This window comes from Odontomachus brunneus, unplaced genomic scaffold (genome assembly GCF_010583005.1).
Source record: "Odontomachus brunneus isolate Ranch 3 - 2012 unplaced genomic scaffold, Obru_v1 Obru_scaffold_143, whole genome shotgun sequence".
NCBI lineage: Eukaryota > Metazoa > Arthropoda > Insecta > Hymenoptera > Formicidae > Odontomachus > Odontomachus brunneus.
In genome coordinates, this window is record NW_022639593.1 from 215,595 (window position 1) to 242,649 (window position 27,055).

Genomic DNA, 27,055 nt, shown 5'->3' on the forward strand with positions numbered 1-27,055 from the left:
TATATATATATATATATATATATATATATATATATATATATATATATATATATATATATATTTAATATGAACCGTAATGTAAGAATTTCGCTGCATTCGTGTTGCTCGTGCAAGTGTAATGCGTTCGCAAATGCGAAACAGAAGAAAAGTCTCGCGAATATCCAACGATCTAAGGAGGTTAATAATGACTTGAAACATTGCTTTTGTTCGTTAATTTCAAGTGTACAGCACCGTCGTGCACCGGCATGTGTATTAGAGAGAAAGTGCAAAACGTTATCGATGTCTCAGATCACATGTCGGTCACATAGCGTGGGAATTACAGTGTTTGGGAATGATTGTCATCTCCGTGATTCGCGTATCACGATTTTCGAGAGCGCCGAGAGTCGACCATTAACTAACGACGCCGCTCGACTGCCCTCGACATATTTCGCAGATCTTCTAACAATAACTCTCGACAAGTTTCTCATGTTTGTGTAAATAAATATTACTTGAAACTTTTCTCAAGTGAGCCATATTTGAATTTTGAGTTAGATGTGGATTTTGCAGTTGAATCTATTACAAATATAATATCACGTATATTATTCAATTAAGAAATTCAAGTTTAACTCTAAAACTTCTGTTAATAGACGTTATTTGAAACTTATCTCGCGGCAGATATTGAATCAGATATGGAAATCTGAATCGAGAGTTAGATTTAAGTTTTTTAGTTGTGCATTACATGTTATTGATATTATATTTGCAATCGTGATTCCGCTGAAATATTCACTTTTCTCAAAATCTCTAAAATCTCTAAACTCTTAAATATAAGTATTTTACTTGAGACAAGTTTGAAGTAATGATTATTCTAATACGAAATTTAATAGTGATTATTAGAAAGTTGTCTTACGTGAGATACTCAGATTTAAATCCAGAGCTAGAGTTAAGTTTCTTAGTCAAATTGTATGCAACGTTAAATTTGTAATCGTGATTTAACTGAAAAACTTACATCTAACTTTTAGTTAAAATCTGAAAATCTTATTTGAAACAAATTTCAAGTTTCAATGACTATTACTACACATAGGCCTATACTATTTATATCTATAATCGCAATTTTAATTCGAAGCTCTCATCTAACTCTGAATTCAAATCTGAATATTTTATTTGAGACAAATTTCAGATAATAACTATTAATATGGACTTTATTGTCTTTCTCTTGTCGATTCCAAAGATTATCACTAGGATTTATATTTCGATTATAAATTAAAGAAGTTTGAGAAATTAAAATTTAAAAATTAAATTGAAATTTTGAAATTTGTGATTTTTCTTCGACGATTATAGATGATTTAGAAGAGAAAACTTTTTATTTCTAATTGATATAGAAACTCTCTATGATACAACAACTATCATATGCAGAATATCTATAATACAACAAACTGTTTATCGACTTTGATAGTCACAATAAGCACAATAAACTTATCGAATGATATCGAAACGATCGTTTCCTTGTAGCGGTTCTTGAACCAGTTCTTGATCAGTCATTGTTCCGGAACGTTCTCCATGGACTGTTGTGGATGTCAATGACTCATACAACGAAGGGCAGACCGAGAAATTCGTGATCTTACGGGATAAATATTAATTTTCTCGTCTCAAGCGCCTGGCAACAGAGCCTGTTTACTTTTGTCAGGCAGATCGGCAGAGCAGCATAAAGCCAGCCTCGAATGGCCTACTATCTCTTGGAAGCCTCTCACCCGAGTCGTCCATCCACATCGAGGTCATTACGAATTGTATGTACAAGTACAGTCCGTGTTGGAAGTCTCATCTCTTTCAGTAGAGGGAAACTCACGTTCTCTGAGTTGTATCCGAAAATATACCGGTACGATCTGACCTCGACCTGTCAAGGAATAAATTATTTTCTTAACCAACCAATAAATTTTCCGTATTAACGTGACGAAAACAGCGAGGAGAAAGCATAGTATATCACAGTACTGTTAAGTATTTAAAAAAAAAATCTGAATTAAAAATATAATTATACAGATTTTCAAAAAGTTTTTTTTTTAATTTTAACATTTGACCACATAAAAAAATAAATCTATAATATATATATGATATAAAAGTTATATATATATATATATAACTATACATAACTATATACAACTATACATAACAAATATATAACTATATATGTGTATATAACAGGAATTTCAATAAATTTTTACTATATCGTTTCCCTGATATTTAATTATAAATTTGTGTGATCATTAGTAGAACATCTATAATGCAACAAATTTTTTGAGTTGACATATTTGTATAAGACAGAACTTAAAAAAATTGTTATACTAATAAAATAAACATTTAAGCATATTTCAGAGAAGTAGTACATACATTTACTATTAGGTTGAAGGGAAATTTAGATTTTTCGATTAGAAAATTCGTAAAATCAACGTTATATAATAGAATCACGAGAATCACATGCACGATAAGTTAGTGTCAAATTTGAAATAAACTCACAATATCATTTAAACTTATTATTTATTTTAATATAATATTTACCGATTTTTAATTCAAATTGATCCAATTAAAATTGAGTGAAACTGATCAAATATAACGAGTACTCTCTTAAAGTGAATCAGTAAAAATATTTCTGATCGAATTAGAAAAAGAATATTTCACCGATAATTAGTGAATATTCAACGGAATTCAGTGAAAACACTCCCACTTTACTGCTGCATCTGACATGATTTTCATTAGTGTAAGGAAGATTTCACTGCAAAATCTGTAGTACACGAATTTGTTATATGTTATGTCAAACCCGACTTTCTGGTAGAATCAATGGCTTTCGTGCGATTTGCGCGCAATATCATGTTTTGTGTTCGTAAACTGCATAAGTAATAGGGACAATCGCTACTATTAATGACAGGAAATTGAAATTCCTGCTATGATTCTTTCAGCCAGATTTTATTGATTGTAGCGCAATACTTATAACTGTGAACTACTAGTTATAGCATTTTAGTGAAGAATATACTGATTGTACTTCAGGTTATATACATCACATGTTCATCATGAACGTTTTATGTTTGTATTACTTTTTTATAATTGGTATTGATCCAATGAGTGTATTACAACTTTTACTTTGCTACTTAAAAAATATTTAATTACATTTAAAATAAAAAACTGTTACACATTTGTAAATTCATCTTACTAATATTGTTGCAAAATTATATTTTTAGTAATTAATAATTATATTTTTAGCAATTAATAAATAAGTAAAATTATATTTTACAAATAATTTTATTAATAAAATACTGATTAACTAGAGAGAGTAACGTTAGAATCTTCAATTTACTTAATATATTCGAATGTTTCAAGCGATTCATGTGACTGTGATTTCTCTTCGACGAAGAGATCGAGTTATCTAAGGGTATTCCTGGAGCCATTTGTTGGTGCATTTAGCCTAGAGATATACTTTCTCTTGCGAAATCAATATGCGACGTTCGTTCACCTCAGGACGCGATATTCATCTTAAACGCGCGGTACAGCATAATTAGACGATACCGGCAGTCTTGGTGACGATCTATGCGTAGTGCAGAAACAGCGGCAAGGGTCTATGATCTGCAAAGGCTTCGGGCGTCGAAACGGGTTCGAGCAACGTTATAATAGTGTCAAGGTACAGTTAGCACGCGTCAGATGGATTTTATCGCGTTTATTTCCGAGCCTCTCGAGAGAATTGAACATCGTTCGCGTTATACGCATGTTATAAGGTACTTTTAAGTGACTCAACGCGGTGAATTCGTTTATTTGTGACTGTCATTAACTCGTTCAACCGGGACGCACGGATTTGTTATTCCGGTGTCGACGCAGCGACCGCCGCCGTCGCCATCGTCGTCGCCGACACCGCAACTGAACGTTATTCGAACAACGTAGCGTAGTATTGTTTATGAGAGAACCGCACTTTTATTCTCATGTGATTTCTCTCAGCGATTCTCCCGTCTCACCATTGCCCATTCGATCGGAACGACGTCTGTTTTCATATTTGACTTTATCTCCCTGGGATGACAGTTATTCATTATTCGCACGACGTGGACCGGCAATTTGTAACAATAAAGACAATATGAAGAGACCGCGGAAGAAAGACGGAAGCCATCGGGTCTCACTCGCTCATTGATAATTTGCTCCGCGTCAGGCTTCTCGCTTTTAATATTAACTAGTTTTAAAAGCGACGAGGTGAATGCGGCAAAGGAGAGCGTGGAACGACAAAAGGCCTCGACTCGGTTAGTTAGCCAGCGTGAAGTCCTACCTATCATTATATGCGTGTTTGTGTGTATCGAGAAGAGTACCGGTGCACCATTCTGTGACAAATGCGATGAACACATACATGTACGCTTGCACACTCATACGTAGGTATAATATTCGCACACATTGATACGTGTTTATAAACACGCCTTCACTAATACGTACGCGAACAAATAGCGCTTTACCGCGGATTCCCGCGCCACCGATAAGAACCATAGTGAACGAGGTGTGAAGGAGGGAGCAGGAGGTGGAGCAATTATATAAAATCATGTGTGTGTTAATGCACCGCTGCTTCCGACTCAGCGGAATTTTCACTGGATATCGTGTAAACACGATTTGCGGTTTTCCCCGACGATTACAGTGAATAAATATTTACCGGAAGTAAGATGGATTTTTTACACATAGTAGACATGCTGCCTATTTTAAGACGAAGTAAAGATAAAGTCGTAGATTCTGACAAAGCGGATTTTCTCTTCGTCATGCGTATCTTCAATTTTCATTGCAACGATATATCCAGATAGACTTCGTGATCGTCGCCTCACGTGAGACAATTGATGATAAAAACTATACAACTTTTGTGAAACTTTACAATATAATTAGATTTGTGAGACAAATATGCTGTATTGAATTAATCATTAAATTTGCATCATACAGTAATGTAAAGATTTTGTTATATTAATGTAGCAACAAATCTACTAAAAGATTTTTATATTACATTTTACATGACATTGTTTTGAGCAAATTTTGATTATTTTTTTATATCGTATTTCTTTTCTGTTTGTATTTTCTATGTGTTTATAATTATTTTTTGTGCTATATGAATCATTTATGGTTCTAGAAAAAATTACTATATGTAATTATATATGAATTTTGTTAAAATAGTAGTCGATTTGTAAAGGTGTGTCCTTTCCCAAACAAAAAGCACATTATATATATAATTACGTAAAAAATGTATATAAGTATATGTAAATTATATATAATTATATATATGACTTATATGTGAATTTTGCTTCTATGTGGTTACATATAAAATCATATACGCATGCATGCTCACGTAATTATATGTGTCCGCAAGGAAAAAATGTTGTACAAATACAATTGAGATAACTGGTTACATTTGTGGTAACTCCTGATGTCGACGTTTAATAGGATAAAATAATTTTTTCAAATGAAAGAAGGCGGAAAATATAACAATCTGACACGGTTATTGGTGTGAATATTTAAACTTTTATGGATGGATAATAACAAATCATATTTTCTCTTTTTCACATTCGGAATTATATTTGTCCATATATATATATACAGAGTGCCCCAGAACAATCTACGAAGTTCTCGTGAGAATGTAGAGTGGATTAAAGTGCTCTATACCGTTTTGCGATATTCGTAATAATAACCAAGAAATTGCGAAAGATTAAGGAAAAGCGTGTGCTGAATGAGGACGGAGAGGACGGATCGCTCGAGTTACAGCGCGATCCAGTAATATAGCGCGTGGATGTCGACGCATGGCGATTGGAAGACAATGCATCACTGCTTATACTTATACTGCTATGCTTCTACATTTTGCCATATCACGTCAAGGCGAGATGTAGGAGCACAGCGGTATAAGTATAGGCAGTGGTACATTGTGTTTCAATCGCCACGCGTCGACATCCAATCGCTATATTATTGAACCGCGCTGTAACTCAAACAGTCCGTCCCCTACTATTCAGCACACGCTTTTCCTTAATCTTTCGCAAATAATTTCTCGGTTATTATTACGAATATCGCAAAACGATATAAGACTTTCATGTACAATTTAACCCGTCCTACGTTCTCATGAGAGTTTCATAGATTATTCTGGGACACTCTATATATACAGGATGTCCAAAACCTTTCTTGCAACAATTCGTGGAAAAGTAGAACGGATTAAACGGAACAGAAAAGTCAAATACTATTTTGCAAAATTCGCAATAGTTAATGAGGAATTAATTATTTTGTCTAAGCTAATCAGCGCACGGGAAGCGGCAGTCGAAAGAGAGACGTCTTCGGCCGGCGTGCGACCATGACACATGCGAATTGCGCCCCTTCGCCCATAGCTACGAGATACAGCGGAATTCAATACACTATCACATGTGCATGATATATCTGTATGCCAAATCGACGGCGAATCGAAGCGTGTCATCGCTTCGGCTGATACGTGTATGTAGAAGTGAAACGACGAAGTGTGGCAACACTTTGGCGACGATTCGGTACACGGATATATCATGCACATGTGTTAGTATATCAAGCCTCGCTATGTCTCATAGCTATGGGCGCAGGGACGCAGCGAGTCGCGATTCGCGGTTGCGTGTCGGCCGAAGACATCTATCTTTCGGTTGCCGCTTCTTGTGCGCTGATTACTCAGATAAAATAATTAATTTCTCGAAAACTATTGTGAATATTGCAAAACGGTACGGGACTTTCTTGCTCACCTCAATCCGTTCAACGTTCTCGCAAAGTGTGATCATGGAATTCTGGGACACCCTGTGTATATATAGGGTAATCGTCCATTTTCTTCGCCGGCTGTGGCAAGCCGTATGTCCGGCCTGCTGCGTCGCGTGCTCTGATTTTCTCATCTAGTATAATAACTATTTAATAATTCGAAATTTTACGTGGTTGTTCAAAAAATGACTTCTACAATATTTTTTCACTTTTATCTGTTTTACTTGTATTTTTATTCTTGGACGTCTTATGCAGGACACCTTGTATATATAATTACAAATGATTATACATAGCTATATGGAAACAAAATTCATATATGTCTTATATGATTATATACAATTTATATATTATTATATAACTTTAAGTAATTATGTATAATGTATTTTGCTCGGGAAGAAAACTTTTGTAAATTAACTAGTAAAAGTTGTCGTTAAATTTACATATCTCTATCTATCTAGTCCGTTTTAATTTTTGTCACAACCTTCAATGATATATTTATACAAGATAAGTAAAACTAGTCCAGACAGTAGTGGAGATGTAAATTTACGTGCGTTAAATATAAATTTAAATACGTAAATTTCACAGTGTCTGTATTTGTTGATTTGTAATGCTAGTGTCGTTTATAAGTTATTTACATGATAGCCATATTTATCATAATGTGTGAATGATAAAATAGAAATGTAAAAAGAATTACAAAATTTACTCCAAACAATATATCATGTATAATGTAATATGAAAATTTGTGAGAACAACTTTTTTCATAAATTTATAGTTGCATTAATATAATAAAAAAATTTACCTCATTATATTTTATTAAATTTAATAATTAGTTCAATATAGTATGTTCGCTTCATATAATTAAAAATTGGATATTTTTCATTATTGATTATTTTATGTCATGACAATTATGAAAGTCTATTTGGGAGGAAAGAATAAAACTCTGTAATAACTTTTGCAGCGTCATATTTCCACTTATTTAATTTATTATATATAATTTTTTATCCTGCAACTCAAATTTACATTTTCTTTACAATGAAATAACAAGTAATTATGACGTGTCAATCTCTCTTTGCAGGCGTATATGAGGCCTCCGATGAAGAGTACGGCGGTTCAAATCGCGAGGATCGCCGCCATCACTTTGATCACAATGTCCGTGGTCTTAGGCAGCTTTATCCTGGCGGCGTCCTGGGTCCAGGCTAGAGCTTCTTGTACGCCGGAAGCGATTGCGGCGATGCAGCGTGAGCTGAAGCAGCAACAGCAACAACAGATTTCTGGGACTTTTCAGTCGCAGGGTGAATTCCTGAATCATCTGCAGCCGGAAGCTCTCGTGCAGGTAAGAATGTTTAAAGTATATTTTAACAGTAAGCAAAAGAGTTTCTAAATAACTATTGATCATGAAAAAACAGACAAGTCAAAAATGTAGGGTAGTGTTTTACTCTCTACCTGAAATCTTCGAGTTTTCCGTGACAGCAAATGAAAAGGCGCGAGTCTTGTTAACATAGTGAACATGTATGGTCTTGAAAGATATTTTGGAATTTGAATTATTTCTTGAAAAAATCATTTCTCATAATCTCCAAAGTTGGATATCATGGTAATCTAGTGAAATATAATTTTGTGAAATATTAAAAAAGCATATTATTTTCTCGGAAGCAATTATAATACCGAAATCAACTGAACGAGACAATATATCGGAAAATGCAGCTTTCCTGAAATAATAATAATAAATTTAATAAATAATAATAATAATAACAATAACAACAACAACAACAATAGTAGTGATAGTAATACAACAACAATAATAATAGTAATAATAATAATATCAAGAACAGTAATAATTAAATAAACAAGTATATGTAAATTTTGCAGTAATTTTATTGAATTGTAAAAATTGTAGGTCTTATGAGTGGTTTGTATGGCACTTATATTTGTCACATATAGAATGATGAAACAGAAATATGAAAGAAAAGTTATCAAAATGTGTCCAAAACGATATGTCACATACAATGTAAAAATCTGAATTTTAACATAATTTTTTGTTACGTTAACATAACCAAAAATTTATATTATTGTATGATGTAAATTTAGTGATTAATTCAGAGTATATAGTGTATATACTTTATAAATTAAAATAAATTGTAAAGTTTCCATCATTGATAGTCTTACATTTGGATAATGGAATTATCATTATAGATTAATGAAAGTTTATATATACTTCTCTGGGAATAACAATAAAAGAATATAAAAATAATATAATAGTAATGTAATAATAATATATAATAATAATAAATTTTTGATACATTGTTTCCCTCCTTTTCTCGTGATTTTGGTACTGTAACTTTCTGGGAGGATTATCCTACTTTTCGAATTTTAATACAAAATTTATAAACGCAATGCATGTCGACTGTTATTGTTAAACTGTCACTCGACATTATGATCGTAACGACGTTCAACTGCAACACAGACATTTATAATATAATAGACTGTGAAAATTCGTAACTCCCTAGATTTAGTATACCCAAAAGTTATGTATTTAAATAACGCATTTACGGCGGATTTACAATTAGTAACCGATTGGAATTAGTAACCGATTGATTGCTCTAATCAATATAAGAATTCTCCACCTGAGATTATTAAGTCAAAATGTGTATGTGCTGTCGATGTATATACATACGAAATGTGTATAGTGCGTATACACATTTTTACGAGTTATAGTATATTATATACTGGAATGTCTAAGAAGTCAAGACTCATTGTCTAGTATATTACATATGTCTGTGGTCCACAGTGAATCCGAGGTAAGGTGCTTGTAGTAAATAAAATAAAAGCAGGAGAAATTAAAAAAAAAAAGAAAAAGTAGACAGAAAAAGAAAGATTTTTTGTAACAGTCTTAATCTTTAGGCTACGGCGTTATTTTTATCAACGTTAATTACGGCATGAAGTCTTCGATCGACTCCATTTCGTTTTTATTAGATAAGAAAAAAATTATTTGAAGTAATATACAAAAACATTAGGTAATATTTAAATAAAGCGACTACTTGCAATATCTGGTACTTCAACAAAAATTTGTTTCGAAAGATATTATACAAAATTTTTTCTAGGGTCCTTTCGAGACCGCACATGTCATAGCCTAATAATATCGCCTAAAAGTTAATAATGTCGTTAAACATTTTCCAAAAACATAACCGTAAGCGCAAGACTATCGAAGCAACGATCATATTGCTCTATGCTCTATATAATAGTTACAGAGAAATCGCGCCGACGGTCCTGTAACTTTTCGTGGCAGGGAAAGTGACCGCGTCCGCGTATCAGGTTCAGTCTTAGATTTCTCGTTTAATTGTTAAGCGGATCAAACACCTATCGTTCAGCGCAAAAAGACGGCTTTCAGCTCATTTACGTTCACGCTAATGGCTGCGCGAAAGATTTCTAAATTTTCACATTCGTGCTCCGGTCGCTCACCGCCGGTATCGTAAATGGAAAAATCGATCAAACGGCAAATCACCACGATGAAGAGTCTCGTTGCGCTGTGGTGAACAAGAGATGGTCTCTATGGCTTGGGAACATCGCAAGCTCGTCTTTGACTTTTACGATCGAAAGTGAGACAGGAAAATGTTAGTGCGATGCCGCTAATAAAATTAGCGCTCGCTTCTTGTGCTTGGCAAAAATGCAAATTTGCTTTCGTGTAGCTCATGTATCTCAGATTGCGCGCGAACGTACGAAAATGCGAAAAAAGAAAACTCTTTTAAAGTGAATTAATTGTTAGAATAAATTCGCGGATACTAAAAATACCCTTAGAGGAAAATATATTATTGGTAATTACTAAAGAAAATAATAGTGATTAATCATTATTCGGTAATTCAGTGATTATTTGATAAATTGCTATATATAGTATATTCTCCTGTTGAATTTCTACAAATTTATCTATTGGAATGGTTTAAACAATTTATTATTTTGTTTACATAATGATAAAAGTTTAAATAATAAAAGTTTAAATAATAAAAAATTATTGTTTTATATTTTACGTCATAGCATTAATATGTATATCTCCGCATTGTTTCGATCCTATAATGACCATTCTTTTCCTCGGAACAAGCTATTCGATGCTTGACCAGAATAACCGAACAGGAACTGATGGCCAATGAATTGTGACGATATCTTATTAAATTATTTTTATAATATGTTCTTAGATCGTTCAAAAAACATTATAATGGCTTATTTGCTGACTAATGTTAGAAAGAACGCAACAACTATCGGAGTGCGATAGATATTAGTGTAATATAAATCAGCGAGCTATTAACAATACATGATTGCAGTTAGATTTTTAAATTAAATTTTATAATTAATTAGAGCAAACATATACACAATAAATTAATTCGAAAAATACAAGATATGAAGCAAGTCTTGCTAATCATAAAAAAAGTTATGATTTCTGTCTTTCTCGTTATCAGAGAATAATTTACACTAATATAAAGTAACAAAAACTTGATAATATATCAGTGATTATCACTGTTGCTGTATAATCATAGAATTACTCTGAAGCACCGATAGTAACCCGAGCAAAAATGTATCTAGTAGAGCAGATTTCAAGACTAGTAGTTAGATAGTAATGACTAGATAAGTTTTCTAGTCAGTCACTAGCTTGTGACTGGCTAAATATTCCTATTCAGTCTTTTGAATGTCAGGACTATTTAGTAACTATACCAATTACATAGATAATGGCTAGATGAAAAAGATTACACAGTAAAGAGATAAAAAATCATCGGTCATTCTGAATAGAAATCATTCTGAATAGAAATTGGATATCAGAACTGTCTAGTATCAGTAGACTGTCTAGTAGAAATTGAATATCAGAACCATATCAATTATAGTTACAAGTTATTTTTTTGTATTTAGCTACTAGATAATTTTTCCGGTACTACTAGGAGAAATGAGCATTACATTTCTAGCTAGTAGCGATGTAAGACCCAACTTTTCTGTGTTACTAGACAATCACTAGATTCAATTTTTGGTCGGGAACCTAGTAATTTAAATACTCAAAATTATTAACCACTAATAATAAAACTACTGAACATTAATAATTTATTATTGACCAATCAGTAATACTTTTCTGTAAGAGTATATTTTAATAAAGCTAAATGATCTTTTGACTAATAATAACGTTATTATATAATTTAATTACATTTTATAACATAAACAATTTTTTTCCATGTAAACAAGTATTGGTGTAGTTAATTCTTGTAGATTTTAGGTCTGTGAGTAATATTATCTGGTAGTAATATTATCTAAAATCTACAAGAATCAACTACTTTAATTCTTGTTTACGAGTACAAAAATTTTTTGTGGTCCTGTGTTATTATAAGAACTTTTTATAATATGTACGGCGATTAGTACAAAAGATTGATGTTCGTGATCGTTGCCGATTATTGTTCCACGATTGACAGCCGTTCCACCTTCGTTTGTTCTCCTTTCGTTTCGTTCTTTTGTAATCACATAATGACCTCTCTGCAAGCAAGTAATATCGAAATGTTTATCGTTGAGTGGTGTGTTGTCATACACACATTTGAATATTCGAAATGATAATTTTCTTACATAATAAAAATATTTCTTAACGCAGCAAAAGGAATGTTTCACCGATAATCGGTAAGTATTCACTTGTATTACGCAATTAGAATATCAAATTTTTATAACCTAATAAAACATATAAATTAACCATATGTACAAAAGAGAATATGGGAAAAATAAAAAGAAAATCTTATATTGATATCTATATCCTCAATGCTGTAGCTTGGATATTTCTAATGCCATGCGAAACAATTTATATAGAGTAATAATTATCATGTAACCTATATAGTACTACTGTATATACGTGTTTGTGAGAATTGTAGAAAGATGAAATATTCGCTGCGCTTTTGGGCAGTAACAGCAATTGTACAAAAAAGGATATTCCTGTTTAGAAAATTTCTTTATTTTTGACATGTTAATCTTCAAATAAGATTACATAGTGCTAAACAAAGAGAAGTTATTACTGCTCTAAATTGTTTTGAAGGAGAATTTTACTCAAAACGAATGAAAAATGGTAGTATTTTCACTCGAAGCGATAGTAAAAAATATTACCACTCGAAATTGCAAGAATGAACGTTTTATTCAAGTTTAGAGTAGATTCTGGTTTCATATGAGTGAATATTTCAATAATATTTAAAGTTATTAAAGTTAGGGGTCTTTTGGAATATGTTTCTGTGACGATATGGAATACACCAAAATCACTTCCTAGTTAAGAATAAAAATATTTAGTTGACGATTGCGAATAAAGAATTTACTATATGTGAATAAAAAATCACTGGAATTCGAGTGACCCAGTGGGTACTCTATTTTTTAAATAAAATTTCACTGCAAGAAATTTAAAGAGTGTTAACTGGTTTTTTCAGTGAAATTTTGATTACAAAATGTCATGCTTATAACTGAATCATCAGTTACAAATATAGCACTGAAGAATACGCTTCCACTTTGAAGAGCACGTGATTGATACGACAATATGACGATAATGAGAAAGAGAACCTCTACTTGAGATTCGGCTTTGCACAAACGTGATGAACTCGCGCTGTACAGAGATACGGAGGAGAGCGGAATCGTGTCTTACGGCACTCGTTGGAAAGAAAGGATTTACGCAGTCACGCCCATTTTCGTGCTATTACCTTGATATTACCATTGAACGATCGTCGAGATCCATCGTGATTTGTCGATGGTATTTACAGCCGTGTTAACCGCAAAATGCGATTTACAGTTCTGTAGGTGTTTATCGCCAATGGAAACGTCTACGGATCTATTATCGTAATAAGAGCCGACGGTGAAATTTTATCCGTTAATGAGAAAATAATGTTGGCCAATGAAAATGACTTTTAAATCAGAAGCGAGTCGTTAGCTTGTAGCATAATGAATAAGACATGTATAACGAATGATCGCATGGTAAATTGTTTGTCGGAAAATAATTATGAAGCTGCATGTCATGTCACGAGTAAAAATCATGAAATGATTATTGATAACAACTTGTAGTTTGTATACATTGTAGTTTGTAGAACTTTTTTACTTTCGATATATTGCGGAAAGTATGCGACATGCAACAGAAGACAATCACAAATCTAAATGAAAGAAAAGGGGCGAGTTTTTTTAATTTATTGGTGGGTCCATCGCATTAATTAAAAAACTCGTTCATGTCAGATAAGTAAAAGTCGTTGCGGGATTTTAGACGTAATAATTTAAAAATAATTAAAAATAATTATTTTTCTCTCAATATAACGCGCATGTCTACATGATTGTTAGACTTTAAAACATGCAGTGTATTAATTAAGTGGCCAGCTATTTCACATTGACAACAAGATTCTGTACTCCGATTAATTAGGTAAACATCATATATTCTTCTTTTTTCCCTCTATCACCCAAATCTTTTCGAAATAAATTGAAGTAGATTATTATTGTTTTTAGTATATTGCGAAAAATATTGCTTTCTTAAACTAGGAATAGATAAAGATATGTTTATTAAATATCTTTAGGTATATAGTAAATGTAACATTTTTAAAATAAATAATCATGCGAGTCATTATAAAAATAAATTGTAAATAAATTTACGGTATACTATATTAAAATACCATATTGAAGAACTATATTAAGTACAATGAATAAGCAAATGGAAATTCCATTATTATGTATGAAAAGTGGGTAAAATATTATAATTATTTTAAAGTTGGTAATAATATCACAAAAATACTGATAAAAAAGGGAAGAAATCATAAAGTATTCATACATTTTAAAGTAAAATGAATATATTTTTTACAGTGAAATGCTGTATTTATAACTAATGATTTAGTTATAATTACAGTATTGCAATCAACAAAATTTCGCTATAAAACTCAATTAATATTAATGGCTGTTACTGTTATTAATATAACTTGTAACTACAGACAAAACACCAGCGCACGCAAATTATGCGGAAGTCATTAATTTCTAACGCAGAAATTTAGATTTCGTACAATGTATAACAAATTTGTATATTACAGATTTTGTAGTGAAATCTTACTTCTACTGGTCAAATCAGTGAGATAGAAGACGGAAACGGTAAAGTGGGAATGTTTTCACTGCATATCGGTGAATATTCACTTATTATCGGTGAAATACTCTTTTAGTTGATTCAACCAGAAAATCACACGAGACACTTTAAGAGAGCGAGTGATCACAAACTGAAAGGATTCGAATTTCCGATAGGAGAATTTAGTTTTAGTAGCCTGAGAAAATTTTATATACAGGGTGTCCCAGATCACCTTCACAATCTCTCGTGAGGACGGAAAGCGGATTGAGATGAACACAAAAGTCTTATACTATTTTGCGATATTCGCAATAATAGTTGAGATATTAATTAACAAAGATTGGTGAGTGATAAAGCGCGATATGGTAGATGAACTGCAATTGCGTTATCTACTGTTGTATACTTGCACATTAAGTCAAACTGAACAAAAAGTCTTCTACCATTTTGCAAATGACAACATAGATTTTTAGATATCAATAAAAAAAAATTGTTACATGATTATGTACCATAATGCACAAATTTTCTTTAATTAATATCTAATGTTGTTATTTGTAAAATAGTAGAGGACTTTTTGTTCAGTTTGACTTAATGTACAAATATACAATGGCAGACGGCGCAATTGCAGCTCATATACCACATCACGTGTGATTATTCATTAATCTTTTTTAATTATTATCTTGAGATTTATTGCGAATATCGCAAAACGGTATTGGACTTTTGTGTTCATCTCAATCCGCTTTACGTCCTCACAAGAGATTGTGAAGGTGATTTGGGACACCCAGTATAATTGTGTCATAATTATATGTGAATTATTTATCTTTATGTAATCATATGCAATTATATGTCTACACGAAAAAAATATTGTTGTACAAATATAATTAAATTATTATAAATAATATTTGTGGTAGCCCGTGATATTAACGTTTATTTGAATAAAATGATTTTTTTTCATATTTTTTGTAAACATATATTTTTGTAAACATATATATGGTTTTTACTCAGGTAATTCTCAAAAGAAAATCTAACAAGAATATTGGATGTCAAATATTCGTTTTGAAATGCATCGAAAAACGTTCAAATTTTTGTGCGAATGAGTATTCCTAGATTCTAGGTTTTCATTAAGTTTGTGTTGCTCGGCAATAATTATTATTTTATTATTTAATTATTATTTTATTTGTAATATTGACATGTTTGCAAGCGATCATACAAGAACGGTTGTGAAACACGTACGTAATTTCATATTTTTGCGTATGGAACACTTTAATGTAGAAAATTAATTCTTTGGTAAAACACTTACGATTCGGCTCTCCCTCCTTCTCTTCTTCTTTTCCTCTCTCTCTCTCTCTCTCTCTCTCTCTCTCTTTCTTTTTCTCCTCTATGGCAGTTGCGTAACTGCAAAATATATTTCTCGGAAAATTACTTAGCGTGCAGTTCTTATCCATAACATTGTATTCCGTATTTTTCTGTGTACGACACGGTGATTTTCTTTAATTGATCCTTCGTGCGCTTATATGTAGCACTAGGAAACAAAAGAAGGAAAATAAAAGAAAAACAGGAAAAAAGAATTTTAATTTCGTATGTTCATCAATCGACGCATGCAACGAAGAAAGTTCTTGCTGTTATTACCCGCGCTCGCTGGAAATTACGAACGGTCGGATGCTAATGAGTGAATAGGCATAAAATGTCAGAAATTTAGAAAGCGTAGAGTTATTTACCATCGTATTTTTACGCCGCTTGTCAAAAGGAGAAAGAGAGAGAGAGGGGGGAGGGAGAGAAAGAGACAGAGAAAGAAAGAGAGAGGGAGAGAAAAATGCGCGCTTGAATTGGCACAGGAATTGCGATTGCTGACGGGTCGCTGGACATAAAGATGCGAATGTTTTCAGCGTGAAATTTGTGAGAAAGTATCGAGGTCGCGTCGATACAGCATGAATACTTCTCGTTTGCTTTCGGGCGACTACGTCGTGAATGCTGGATATCTATTGTAGCAGATTAGGCGGATTCCGATAGAAAACATTGTTCGTTTATTACATTTTATTATTATTTGACTTTTATTATACCACACGCGACGACGATAAGAAATTGAGCTTTTTACAAACGTCTTATGTAAAACTATCGTAATACACAGAAGAAAAAATATTTGAAAATTTATTTGTAGGATATAGATTTATTTCTGAGAAACCAAATTTATTTCTGTGAAAAAAAACTTTATATTCCACTAGAATAAATTTTCAAGTATTTCTTCTCAGTGAATGCTTGTATATTTGGAACTAGGAAATCGAAAATCAAACTTCTATCCGTAGAAAATGAAAAACAGAGAGAAAAAGAAATTGTCAAAGAAGTGCACATGATTATTGAGTAATGATTTCATTATTATACTACTGAATAATGAAATACATGACTAGATATACTAAGTTTTAATCATATACTTTAGTCATATACTTGGTTTCAATAAAACCACAATATTTATTAAACTCGTTAGTTTTTCCAGTCATTTCAGTCGCATTTGGATATATTATAATAAATATATAAAATTAACGTTGTTAAAAAAAGTGATAACTCAGTTTTCTTTTAAATAGTGGTTATCTATAAGAAACAATATTTTCTTAATGATAGTCTTACAATATAGTTTATCATAAATTTTAAGAAACCTTATTTTCATATACTCAAAAGAAGAAAATTTATTCCTTTTATATATAATTATATCATACATATAATATAATATATTTTTAATAATCGAATTGTTTTAATTTAATATTATTGATTAATACGCTAAATTTACTAGGATTTTGGATACATTTTAAACAAATTTGGTGTTTATAATGAATTTATAAATATATTTTCGGATAAACTTATAAAATACTTATAAAATACAAACAAATAAGATTTATTTGATTGCAGTATATATTTTTCTATGTATATGATATGATATGATATGAAATGTCAAACTGTCAAAAAAGGACTGATTAGTCAAATAATTAACATTTATAATGTATACGTATATTCACAGATACACACGATACGAAATATTAGAAAAACTAATGAATTTTTTTAGTCTAACAAATGATAATTAATTCCTCGTATCGTTCCTCTCTGATGAAGCAGACTGAAATGTTCACAAAATGTCGGAATCAAACAAAGAAGAATCTACGCTCAAACCCGGAAACCAAATCTAATATGGATGGATACCGCGAAAGCCTAAAATATCAGATAATTAACTCTTTATTTTACGTCATTATAGTGGCTTGCTGCTAAACGATTGTCTTTAGAAGGAAATGTCATATGATCTCCTTTAAAATTTGAGGCTCAGTGGACACTTTATCATTGCTAATAGTGTTTAATAGTATTTAATAGTGTTTAATAGTGTTTTAATAATGTTTTAATAGTGCTTAATAGTGTTTACCCGTTTTAATTTATTATTCTCCGATTTAACCTGCTATATATACAAGTACAATGTATTTATTCCAGGAATTTTAGTAAAACTTCAATAAAAATTTTAGTTTTGAGATATTTTCTTCTTCTGTTAAATTTATCCTTTTGATATTGCTAATTTATTGTTTGTGATACATAATCGAAATCATACAAACAGCAAACTAAGCGACTAAGATTCTTGACAAAATCTGTGAAAAAATTGAAAAAAAAAATATTTAAAAAATTCAAATCAGTTTTTTTTAGAAATTACATATTTTACGGTTTTAAACTATTTTAATCGACTTACTATTATCATATTCGCATTCAGTGGACAATTTTACATCGAAAAACATCAATTATTTAAATAAAAAAGTTTACATATAATTTAGAACAATTTTAAAAGCCAATATAAAAAATACAATAAATAACTGCATAAAAAACGTTAACTACTTGATCTTATAAAATGCTGAGACACAGGTATGTTTTTTTTTACATTTATTATAAGAATCTCTTTGAATTTTTCATGAGAGAGAACCTGTATTGTACGATGTAATGCATCGATGTTTACCGCATATTGCTATACTACATTCTACGTAATAAAAATAATATTTTATTAAAATAATGGTTTATTAGAAGATATAAAATCAACACATACACTACTTGATAAGTATCTCACATATCTTGAAACTTTATTATGTCACTATCATTGTTAGGTTTTGTTTCACTGTAATCTTTATTTGTGATTATAAAATATTATAAAATTATAGATTTCATTATTAAAAATCACCTTCAGTAAGACTTTTATTATCACTTTCGTATAAAATATTTCGACATTTCAGGCTATTTCACAAATAAGCTATACTGAAATGTCCCTAAATTCTCCAAGTGGTAACCAGAAACATTTGTATCTGGACCATTTTAAGAAGTTTCTCGGAAACAGCTGAATCCTGCGCCTCAATTCCTCTTCCTCAAATAACTTAGTGATAGAAAAAACTCATAGCTCTTACGAGCCACTAGGGAAGGTCTTTATCTTATCGAAAGCTGAGCAATTTAAGTCACGTGTAGACATAAATGACCCTAATTACTCGACGTCTATCGAAAGTGTAAGTTCCACTTGTCGTTTTTCTTTTATTCAAACATCTTTTATACACACATTCTTATAAAAATATTATTTTTATTACGTCGAATGTAGTATAGCAATATGCGATAAACATCGATGCATTACATCGTACAACATAAGTTCTCTCATGAAAAATTCAAAGAGATTCTTATAATAAATGTAAAAAAGACACCCATGTCTCAGCGTTTTACAATATCAAGTCATTAACATTTTTTATGCAGCTATTTATTGTATTTGTCTTATATTGGCTTTTAAAATTGTTCTAAATTATATGTAAACATTTTATTAAATAATTGATGTTTTTCCATGTAAAATTGTCCGCTGAATGCGAATATGATAATAGTAAGCCTATTAAAACAGTTTAAAACCGTAAAATATATAATTTCTAAAAAAGATTGATTTGAATTTTTTAAACACACATTTTCTTTTTTTTTCAATTTTTTTCACAGATTTTGTCAAGAATTTTAGTCGTTTCGTTTGTTATTTGTATGATTTCGATTACGCATCACAAATAATAGATCAGCAATATCCGTGTGTCATCGCGCTCGGTAGCCGAAACAACAAGTATCCATAGTAACTAATATTTTTTAGATACTTATTTTTTCTTGATTATACTTCTGGTTTGTTATAATTAAGAAACATAATGATTGATTGATTGTTTTTTTCTCAAAACACAAGATAAAAGCATAATACATTGTTTTAAAGTAACATTGTTTTAAAGTAACAAATCGGCCATTATAAAATAATGGCCGATAAAATAATGGTCCGTATAAACGAAAACGATTTGATCTGGTAAAACATTAAAACACGAGTACGATTGTTTTATATTTATTTTCAGAATTTCTTTGAACTTTTCATAGGAGGAAAAAATTCAATTTTTGTCGAACGGTGTTATTTACCAAGTTTGTGTCGAAAAATTTTTTGATATTATATTAATGATATTTTTTATATCCTTTTTAATAATTTGATATAAACAAAAAATATTTTGTCTTAACAATAATTCTTTTGTCTGTTGAGCATATTTTCTCTATCCTTTATTGACGATTGACGATTTTTATTCTATATAAAATAATTTTATACTTTTAAATAAGTAAATAATTATACTTTTTAAAAGATATCGATTTGGCAGAAAACTTTATTTTAATATAGTATATGTTTATACCAGAAAATACTAGAAGGAAAAAAGTTATGATTTTTTAAGTAACATAGAGTAATTCTTATTTATTTCCGTTTAAAAATCATTAGAAATAAAATACTTACTAATTTATTTTTCACAAAATGGTTGTTGTTTTCAACTAAAGAGAGAAAGAAAATTTCAACAATTTTTGGGGTTTTTTCAAGCGCTTTGAAAAAAATCAAGGAAGATAAATGACTCTGGTTAACACTTGAAAGGTACTGGAAATATCTTTATACTCGGGAAGTTAACTTACTGTATTGCAACTAATATTAACCTTACTTTTCATAATACTGTAAAATGAACAAATACGTACAAGTTTAAATTTGTTAAATAATGCTTTAAACTGAACGATAAACCAAGTCCATCATTGTGTACTTTGACATAAGAAATTCCTATGTAATTAAATGTAAATATAAATATTAAAGGGATGTTGAAGCTGAAAACTTTATCAACAGAACATTAATATTTTTCTACAAAGTTTACGTCGTTTTGGTTATACAGAATTACAAATGCTTTTACGCAATAAAAGTACGTGCAAAAATAAATAAGAATATTGCCCAAGATATAACGAAAACGAAAAAAATTTAAAATGTAAAATCTCAAGCTATCAGCCGAATATTTGTTTAATACAAAAATATTGTGGCTTGTACATATTGAAAATGTGAATGCTCCAAACAGAAAAATTTTGAAGAATATTACTGTATCTTTTCATCTGAATTCAGAAGCTTAAAAATATCTGAAAAATTTGCAGAAAAAAATTTCTATAAATGTTAGGTTTTCCGCTGAAAATATAAAACAAAGCAAAGCACATTTATTAATAAATTATAAATTTTGTATAAGATACGGAAAGGATAGCGTGATTGTATTAGTGACGATCGTTTCTACGTTATCAATATTGTTCGTCATCGATTTCAGCATCTCTTTAACACTTTGACTGTTGTTGTTATTTTATTTTCTTAGCATTTAGTTCTTTGGCGAACAACAACAGTCTATAATTGTAACATTATAGGAGATAGGGAAAATTAAGTCTAGATAGCTCCAAGTATGTTGCCCATGTGTTTTTTCTTATAGTATTTATTTTAAAAGGAAAAATGTATACACAAAGTCCCGAAATGATTTTTTAAAATGTACTTAATTTTACCGAGTTTTATTAAGATCGGAAAAATATTGCAATTAAAAAATAGATAAGACTATTTTAGCAAAGTAAATTTTCGAGTCTCTTGAAATTTTGTATTAATATTTTCCATCGTGAGCAGATAAAGTTTAGTAAATAAAGTTTAGCGACATGTTATTAACTGAAATTAAGTTTTTTGCAAGTATATGGTATACTATTTTACATAATAAAAACAATGTTTATTCGTAAGTTAATTGAAATTAAGCATATTGAGCATTGACTTGACGAGGTAAAAATGGTTTATAATTAAAGGCCGGCAAGAAGACTATGGAGATTTTTCGCGAAGATCTCGGAACTGTTAATCAAGATACATATTTCATATGTGGTTCTTTTTTGTCCTGCGCTACAGGACAACTGAACTTAATATTAAGGCAAGTTGATGCTTGGATGTTTATATTTTGATTATAACGAAATAAAATATACGATTGACAGGATTGTGGTAGACATTAACACATAGAAGAAGGTTGTCTCTCACGTTTATATAGTAAGTCACAACAATTATTTGTCTGAAAAGTTGTAACTTTGAAATTTGGAAACATGAGGCATCTAATCAGTTTCTTTATATATAAAGATGGATCTATAAATTTGTAGAAAAAAGATATTCATTTCTTCGGATAAGTTTGCTAAGCCAACTTTCAGAGTAGAAGTAGGAGGAAATCCGCGTTAAGTTGTATTATAAAACAAGTTTCATGAGAATTTGATGAAATTTACATTACATATTTAATGAAATATTATCTAATTGTTCGTGCAATTAGAAGAAGATTGATCATGAGAGTTGAAATATTGCAACTAAAGTTGCACTTTTTATGCGTATGTATTTCTTGAGAATATTAATATCTTGTAAACTACTTGTAAAAGTTTTATGGAAAATTATTGATATTAAAAACTAACATATAGACACACATTATATATTATTTATTGTCTCATTATATTAATAATATATAATTTCTATAATGTATAATGTTTATATAGTAATTTTTAATATCATAGTTTTTATCAAAATTATATATGTATAATTATATTTAATATTAATATGTTATATTATTACATTATTATATTATAGACACATTATATTATATAGATAAATTTCAGAATCATTGATCATCTTGTTTTCAACATACAACGGTCGGAAGAGAATTCATAATTTATAATAGTACCTCGAAATACATATAAAATGTGTATACACACACTTATTTAAATATTTATATACTATTTCTTGTTATTTATACATTTCTGTTGGATAAACTGATATATAAATGAAGCATTTATAAAAATAAGAAATAATATTTTTTCGTATTTGTAATTTTATGTATATTTATTTACCTTACTATCACTTCAAATTAGCAGTGACATTTAAATAGTGAAATAGATGTATATAAAAGTAATCTTTTATATGTTATCGTTTGATAAATAGTAAATTTATAAGTGCCTTGCTTTTATGTGTTATTGAAAATAAAGTACTTAGCGATAATTACGCGAAAAAAGATTATACATGAAATTTATAGTCATATATAATCATATATAATTATATATGTATACAACAAAAAAATCCTTTTATATAAATACAATCAAAATAAATGTTTATGCTTCTGGCAGCACATGATGTTTAATTGAATGAAACTATTTCTTCGTTTTTTTCATTATATGTGTGACCATATAGGGACAAAATTCATATATAATTTATACATAATCATTTTTCCCTGGATACCTTAAGTTCGACTACCAAAATGTTAATTTTGATAAATTGATACTAAGCAGCGCTTGCGCTTTATTCGTTACGTTCTTCTAAAATTCTTCGTAGCACATCTTTCGCTACTTTCGCTTGCAAACTCGTCGCGACAATATTTAATGTGTAACCGTTATGAACGTTCGGTAGATTAAGTTATCCGGGTCCTCAGATCGGTATCCAACGTCCGTCCAACTGACTGACGGTTGACGAGATACGCATGACGCGCATAAAAAGCGGATATTTTCATGCATCATAAATCTCGGTGTCGCGACGTGATATCACACTGCGGCACGAGCGGAAAGAAACGATACGTCGGAGAACGTACTGGTATGGCGGACAACGGCGGTTAATTCCGGGCTTTGAGGTAAAACTCGCGTAAAACTAAAAGGAACGGACTTTCGAAGAAGTGCACGCCGCCCGTCCCCGCGCCTGCGCGAGCACCTCTGCCGCTGTGAGCGCAGAAAACGAAACACAACGAAACCGGCGCGAAGCGGTGCCAGGAGCTGCGCGTTCAAGGAGAACCGCAACGAAGACGTTACGTAATTCGGATTGCGTTCCTTGTGTATGCGCTTGCGCTCGTGTGCGCGTGCGCGCACGCGGGCTAGCGAGCTACTGTCTTCGCAAATTTGTAACGATAATCGCGACTGGCGAACGTTAATTGCAATTGATGGGACGTCAGTAATTTCCTTTGGGCAACTGGTTCTTCCTTATTTTCCAAGGAGAAGAAGAGTTGGCAATTAATGGGCTAGTACGTGGTTCGCGCGGAAACGAATCATGCATTTTATTATCTTATACAATTTAATATACTCTTCGCTTCGTATGTATTTTCTAATTATAGACCTTTCACGTTGGTGTGTCGGTGTTATCTGCGAAGAACGTGCGTCACATACTTCACGTCGTCTAACGTCTGGTTTCCGTTAGACAAGCTTCGAGTACTGCTCATCGAATAATCGTGCCGCATCGCGGAAGCGGCGCGCTCGATCGCGCAACGTGTTTTCTCTTCTGTCAGTAATCAATTTCTCTTGTTCATGAGAGACCGGCTCTCTCGGGGTTGTATTGTTTCCGCGAGCCTCGCAGCGTTTCAGTTAATTGACGTTTTCGCGATAACGCCACCTCTGGCTTGCCTGCGAAACTGCGATTCTTCTTTAGGAATTATTGCTTATAAAGAGGTCCTCTAGCGTTTGACCAAATAAACCTATAATATATATAAACCTATAATATATATACTCGTAGACAGAAAGATTGTTTGTAATTTTTTGGTGTGTTTGTGAACTCATCCGTTTTGTCCAAAAAGCAACAATATAAAATTACAACAATAAAAATTTCGAAAATTTTATTCTAAATCAAAGTCATCTTCATTTTTTTAAATGGAACTATATTTTTTTTCATCCGCAGTGTTGCAAGGAGAATTAAAATCAATTCATAATTCGGTAGTAATTCATAATGTTATCATTATTGCTACTTTATAGTAGAAAACGGCACAGTAAAACAATAATGAAGAATTTTAACCACCGTATAATACAAGCATGTTGAAACATAAATCGAAACATAAATCCTAATTGACGCAATATATAAAACTTTATTACGAAGGACGGAGCTTGTATTGCAGAAAATAAATTACATTTTGAATATATCCTAAGCATTTAATATTATTTATTACATTGTATTCTAAACATTATCATATTTTCTGCCTATATTTTTATTGTTAAATATTAGTAAAAATAACGTTGTAGAGAGAGACAGAGAGAGTTAGTTCTAATGTATTTTGATCCTTTGATCTAATATTACAGATAAGAAAAGATATGGTTCTATTTAAAAAAGAGAAAATAATTTTAATTGTTTACAAAAGAACGTTTTCAAAATTTAATAATAAATGTTTTTAATAATAAAAACGTTTTCAATAATAAAAACGTTTAAAAAACGTTTTTATTATCGCATCTTATTATACTTTAAAAGCTGATTAATAGCATCTTTTCTACCCGATTATTATAATTTATAAAAAAAAAAAAAATGGATATCATTATGATGAACATCTCCACATTATTGTGACATTTACGGGTCTTATTTTACTAATATTGTTGTAAAGTATATAATTATTTTAAACGATTTTGTTAATGAAATATTTATTGACTAGAGAATAGTACTAAAAACTTATTAAATTATTGTTAAATTATTAAGAGTAATTTTATTTAAATAAATATGATACATTGATTACTGCAGTATCGATTACGATTCTCCCGTGATCTCCATTTTCCGATCGCGCCACGTGCGGTTTCCTACAGCTTTGACACTTTTGCTTTCGGCGGCACAATTGTGAAATTATCCTCTGGAAGAAATTGCCTCGAACGCAAGACAGAACGCACTTTTTCCTCACAACAGTGAAACTCGGTAGATCGATTATTTAGCGACCGCGAGTCAACGCGGACGTCGTCGTGTTTGATCGTTTCGCGAATATAACGCGACCATAGCAGCCGTTTCCGGTCCGCTTATGGTGAGCGATAGAAAGTAAGATCGGCGTGAGTATGCCGCGAGAATACCGAACTAGAAGTGCGCGGCTCATATAACGGTCGCACAAAGGTGAAAATCGGTCATTGCGGGGTCAATAAAGTTTTACGCGATATTGGGGCACGGGTTTGGCACTTGCTGTCAGGTCGTTATTAGTAACATGCAAATTGCGGAATCTACGTACGTACATACAGATAAAAGTGAACCGATTGACTCGGAAAATTTATAGTTCGCTGAATAAAATAAAATATTGTAAATAAACGGATTTGTTCATACAGTCGAAAAATTATATACGTAAAAATGATTGTTAACCTGTTCATAAAAGAAACCTATTTTTCCAAATATACTAGAGAAACCCATAAGTAATGAAATATTTATAACATTTTTATTTTGATCAGTTTCTGTTAGAGAACTATGTATTATAGTATATCAATAATATTTTTTTAATATATTACTTACAAGATATTTAACTTATTGTATCATTGATTAAGAAATTAAAACTTTGCAGATTTAAAAATTTTTTATATTGAAATATATAATTATATCATTATAATTATGAAATATATTATTATTATTTACAGATATTTCTAAGTATTCCTAATATTATCTTAATTATTACAACAAATCATATCGTATTCTAAATTAATTTAAATATGCGAAAGATTTATTAATTTTCCTAGAAAAGTCATACTTCACTAAGTTAACAAACTATGAAGTATATTTATTTGATTTTACGTAGAAATAATTGAATTTAATTGTACTTATATTATTATGCATACATTAGCCAATTAACACATAAAGCAATTTTAAATTCTACTGTGAGTATTGTTACTTTAATTAACTTTAATTGTTAGATCAATTAATTACACTGGTTAACAAGTAATTTTTCATAAGATATTTTTGAAATGTTTCTGATATAATTTTATACGTCCGAAAATCCGAAAATTAACTCAGAATTTCTCTGTTACTCACAGTTTTACTGTAACATTTATTTAAAATTTAATATATTATACAGGGTGACCCATTTTAACTTAGGCAGCCAAATAACTCGAAAAATAAGCACACTACGAAAAAATGTTTACAATCAAAATTTCGTCATTTCGAGGGGGACGTACAATGACGTTAAAATTAGCCCCCCC

General features: G+C 30.8%; 1 protein-coding gene across 1 annotated transcript in view; it reads left to right on the plus strand.

The window, feature by feature from the left end:
- LOC116850343 (fibrous sheath CABYR-binding protein) overlaps positions 1-27,055 on the plus strand; it is an 86,226-nt gene that overhangs the window by 15,776 nt on the left and 43,395 nt on the right. The window contains exon 2 of the mRNA XM_032828528.1: positions 7,805-8,062. Within this exon, the coding sequence (XP_032684419.1) occupies positions 7,805-8,062 (258 nt within the window). The remainder of the gene's footprint in view (positions 1-7,804; positions 8,063-27,055) is intronic.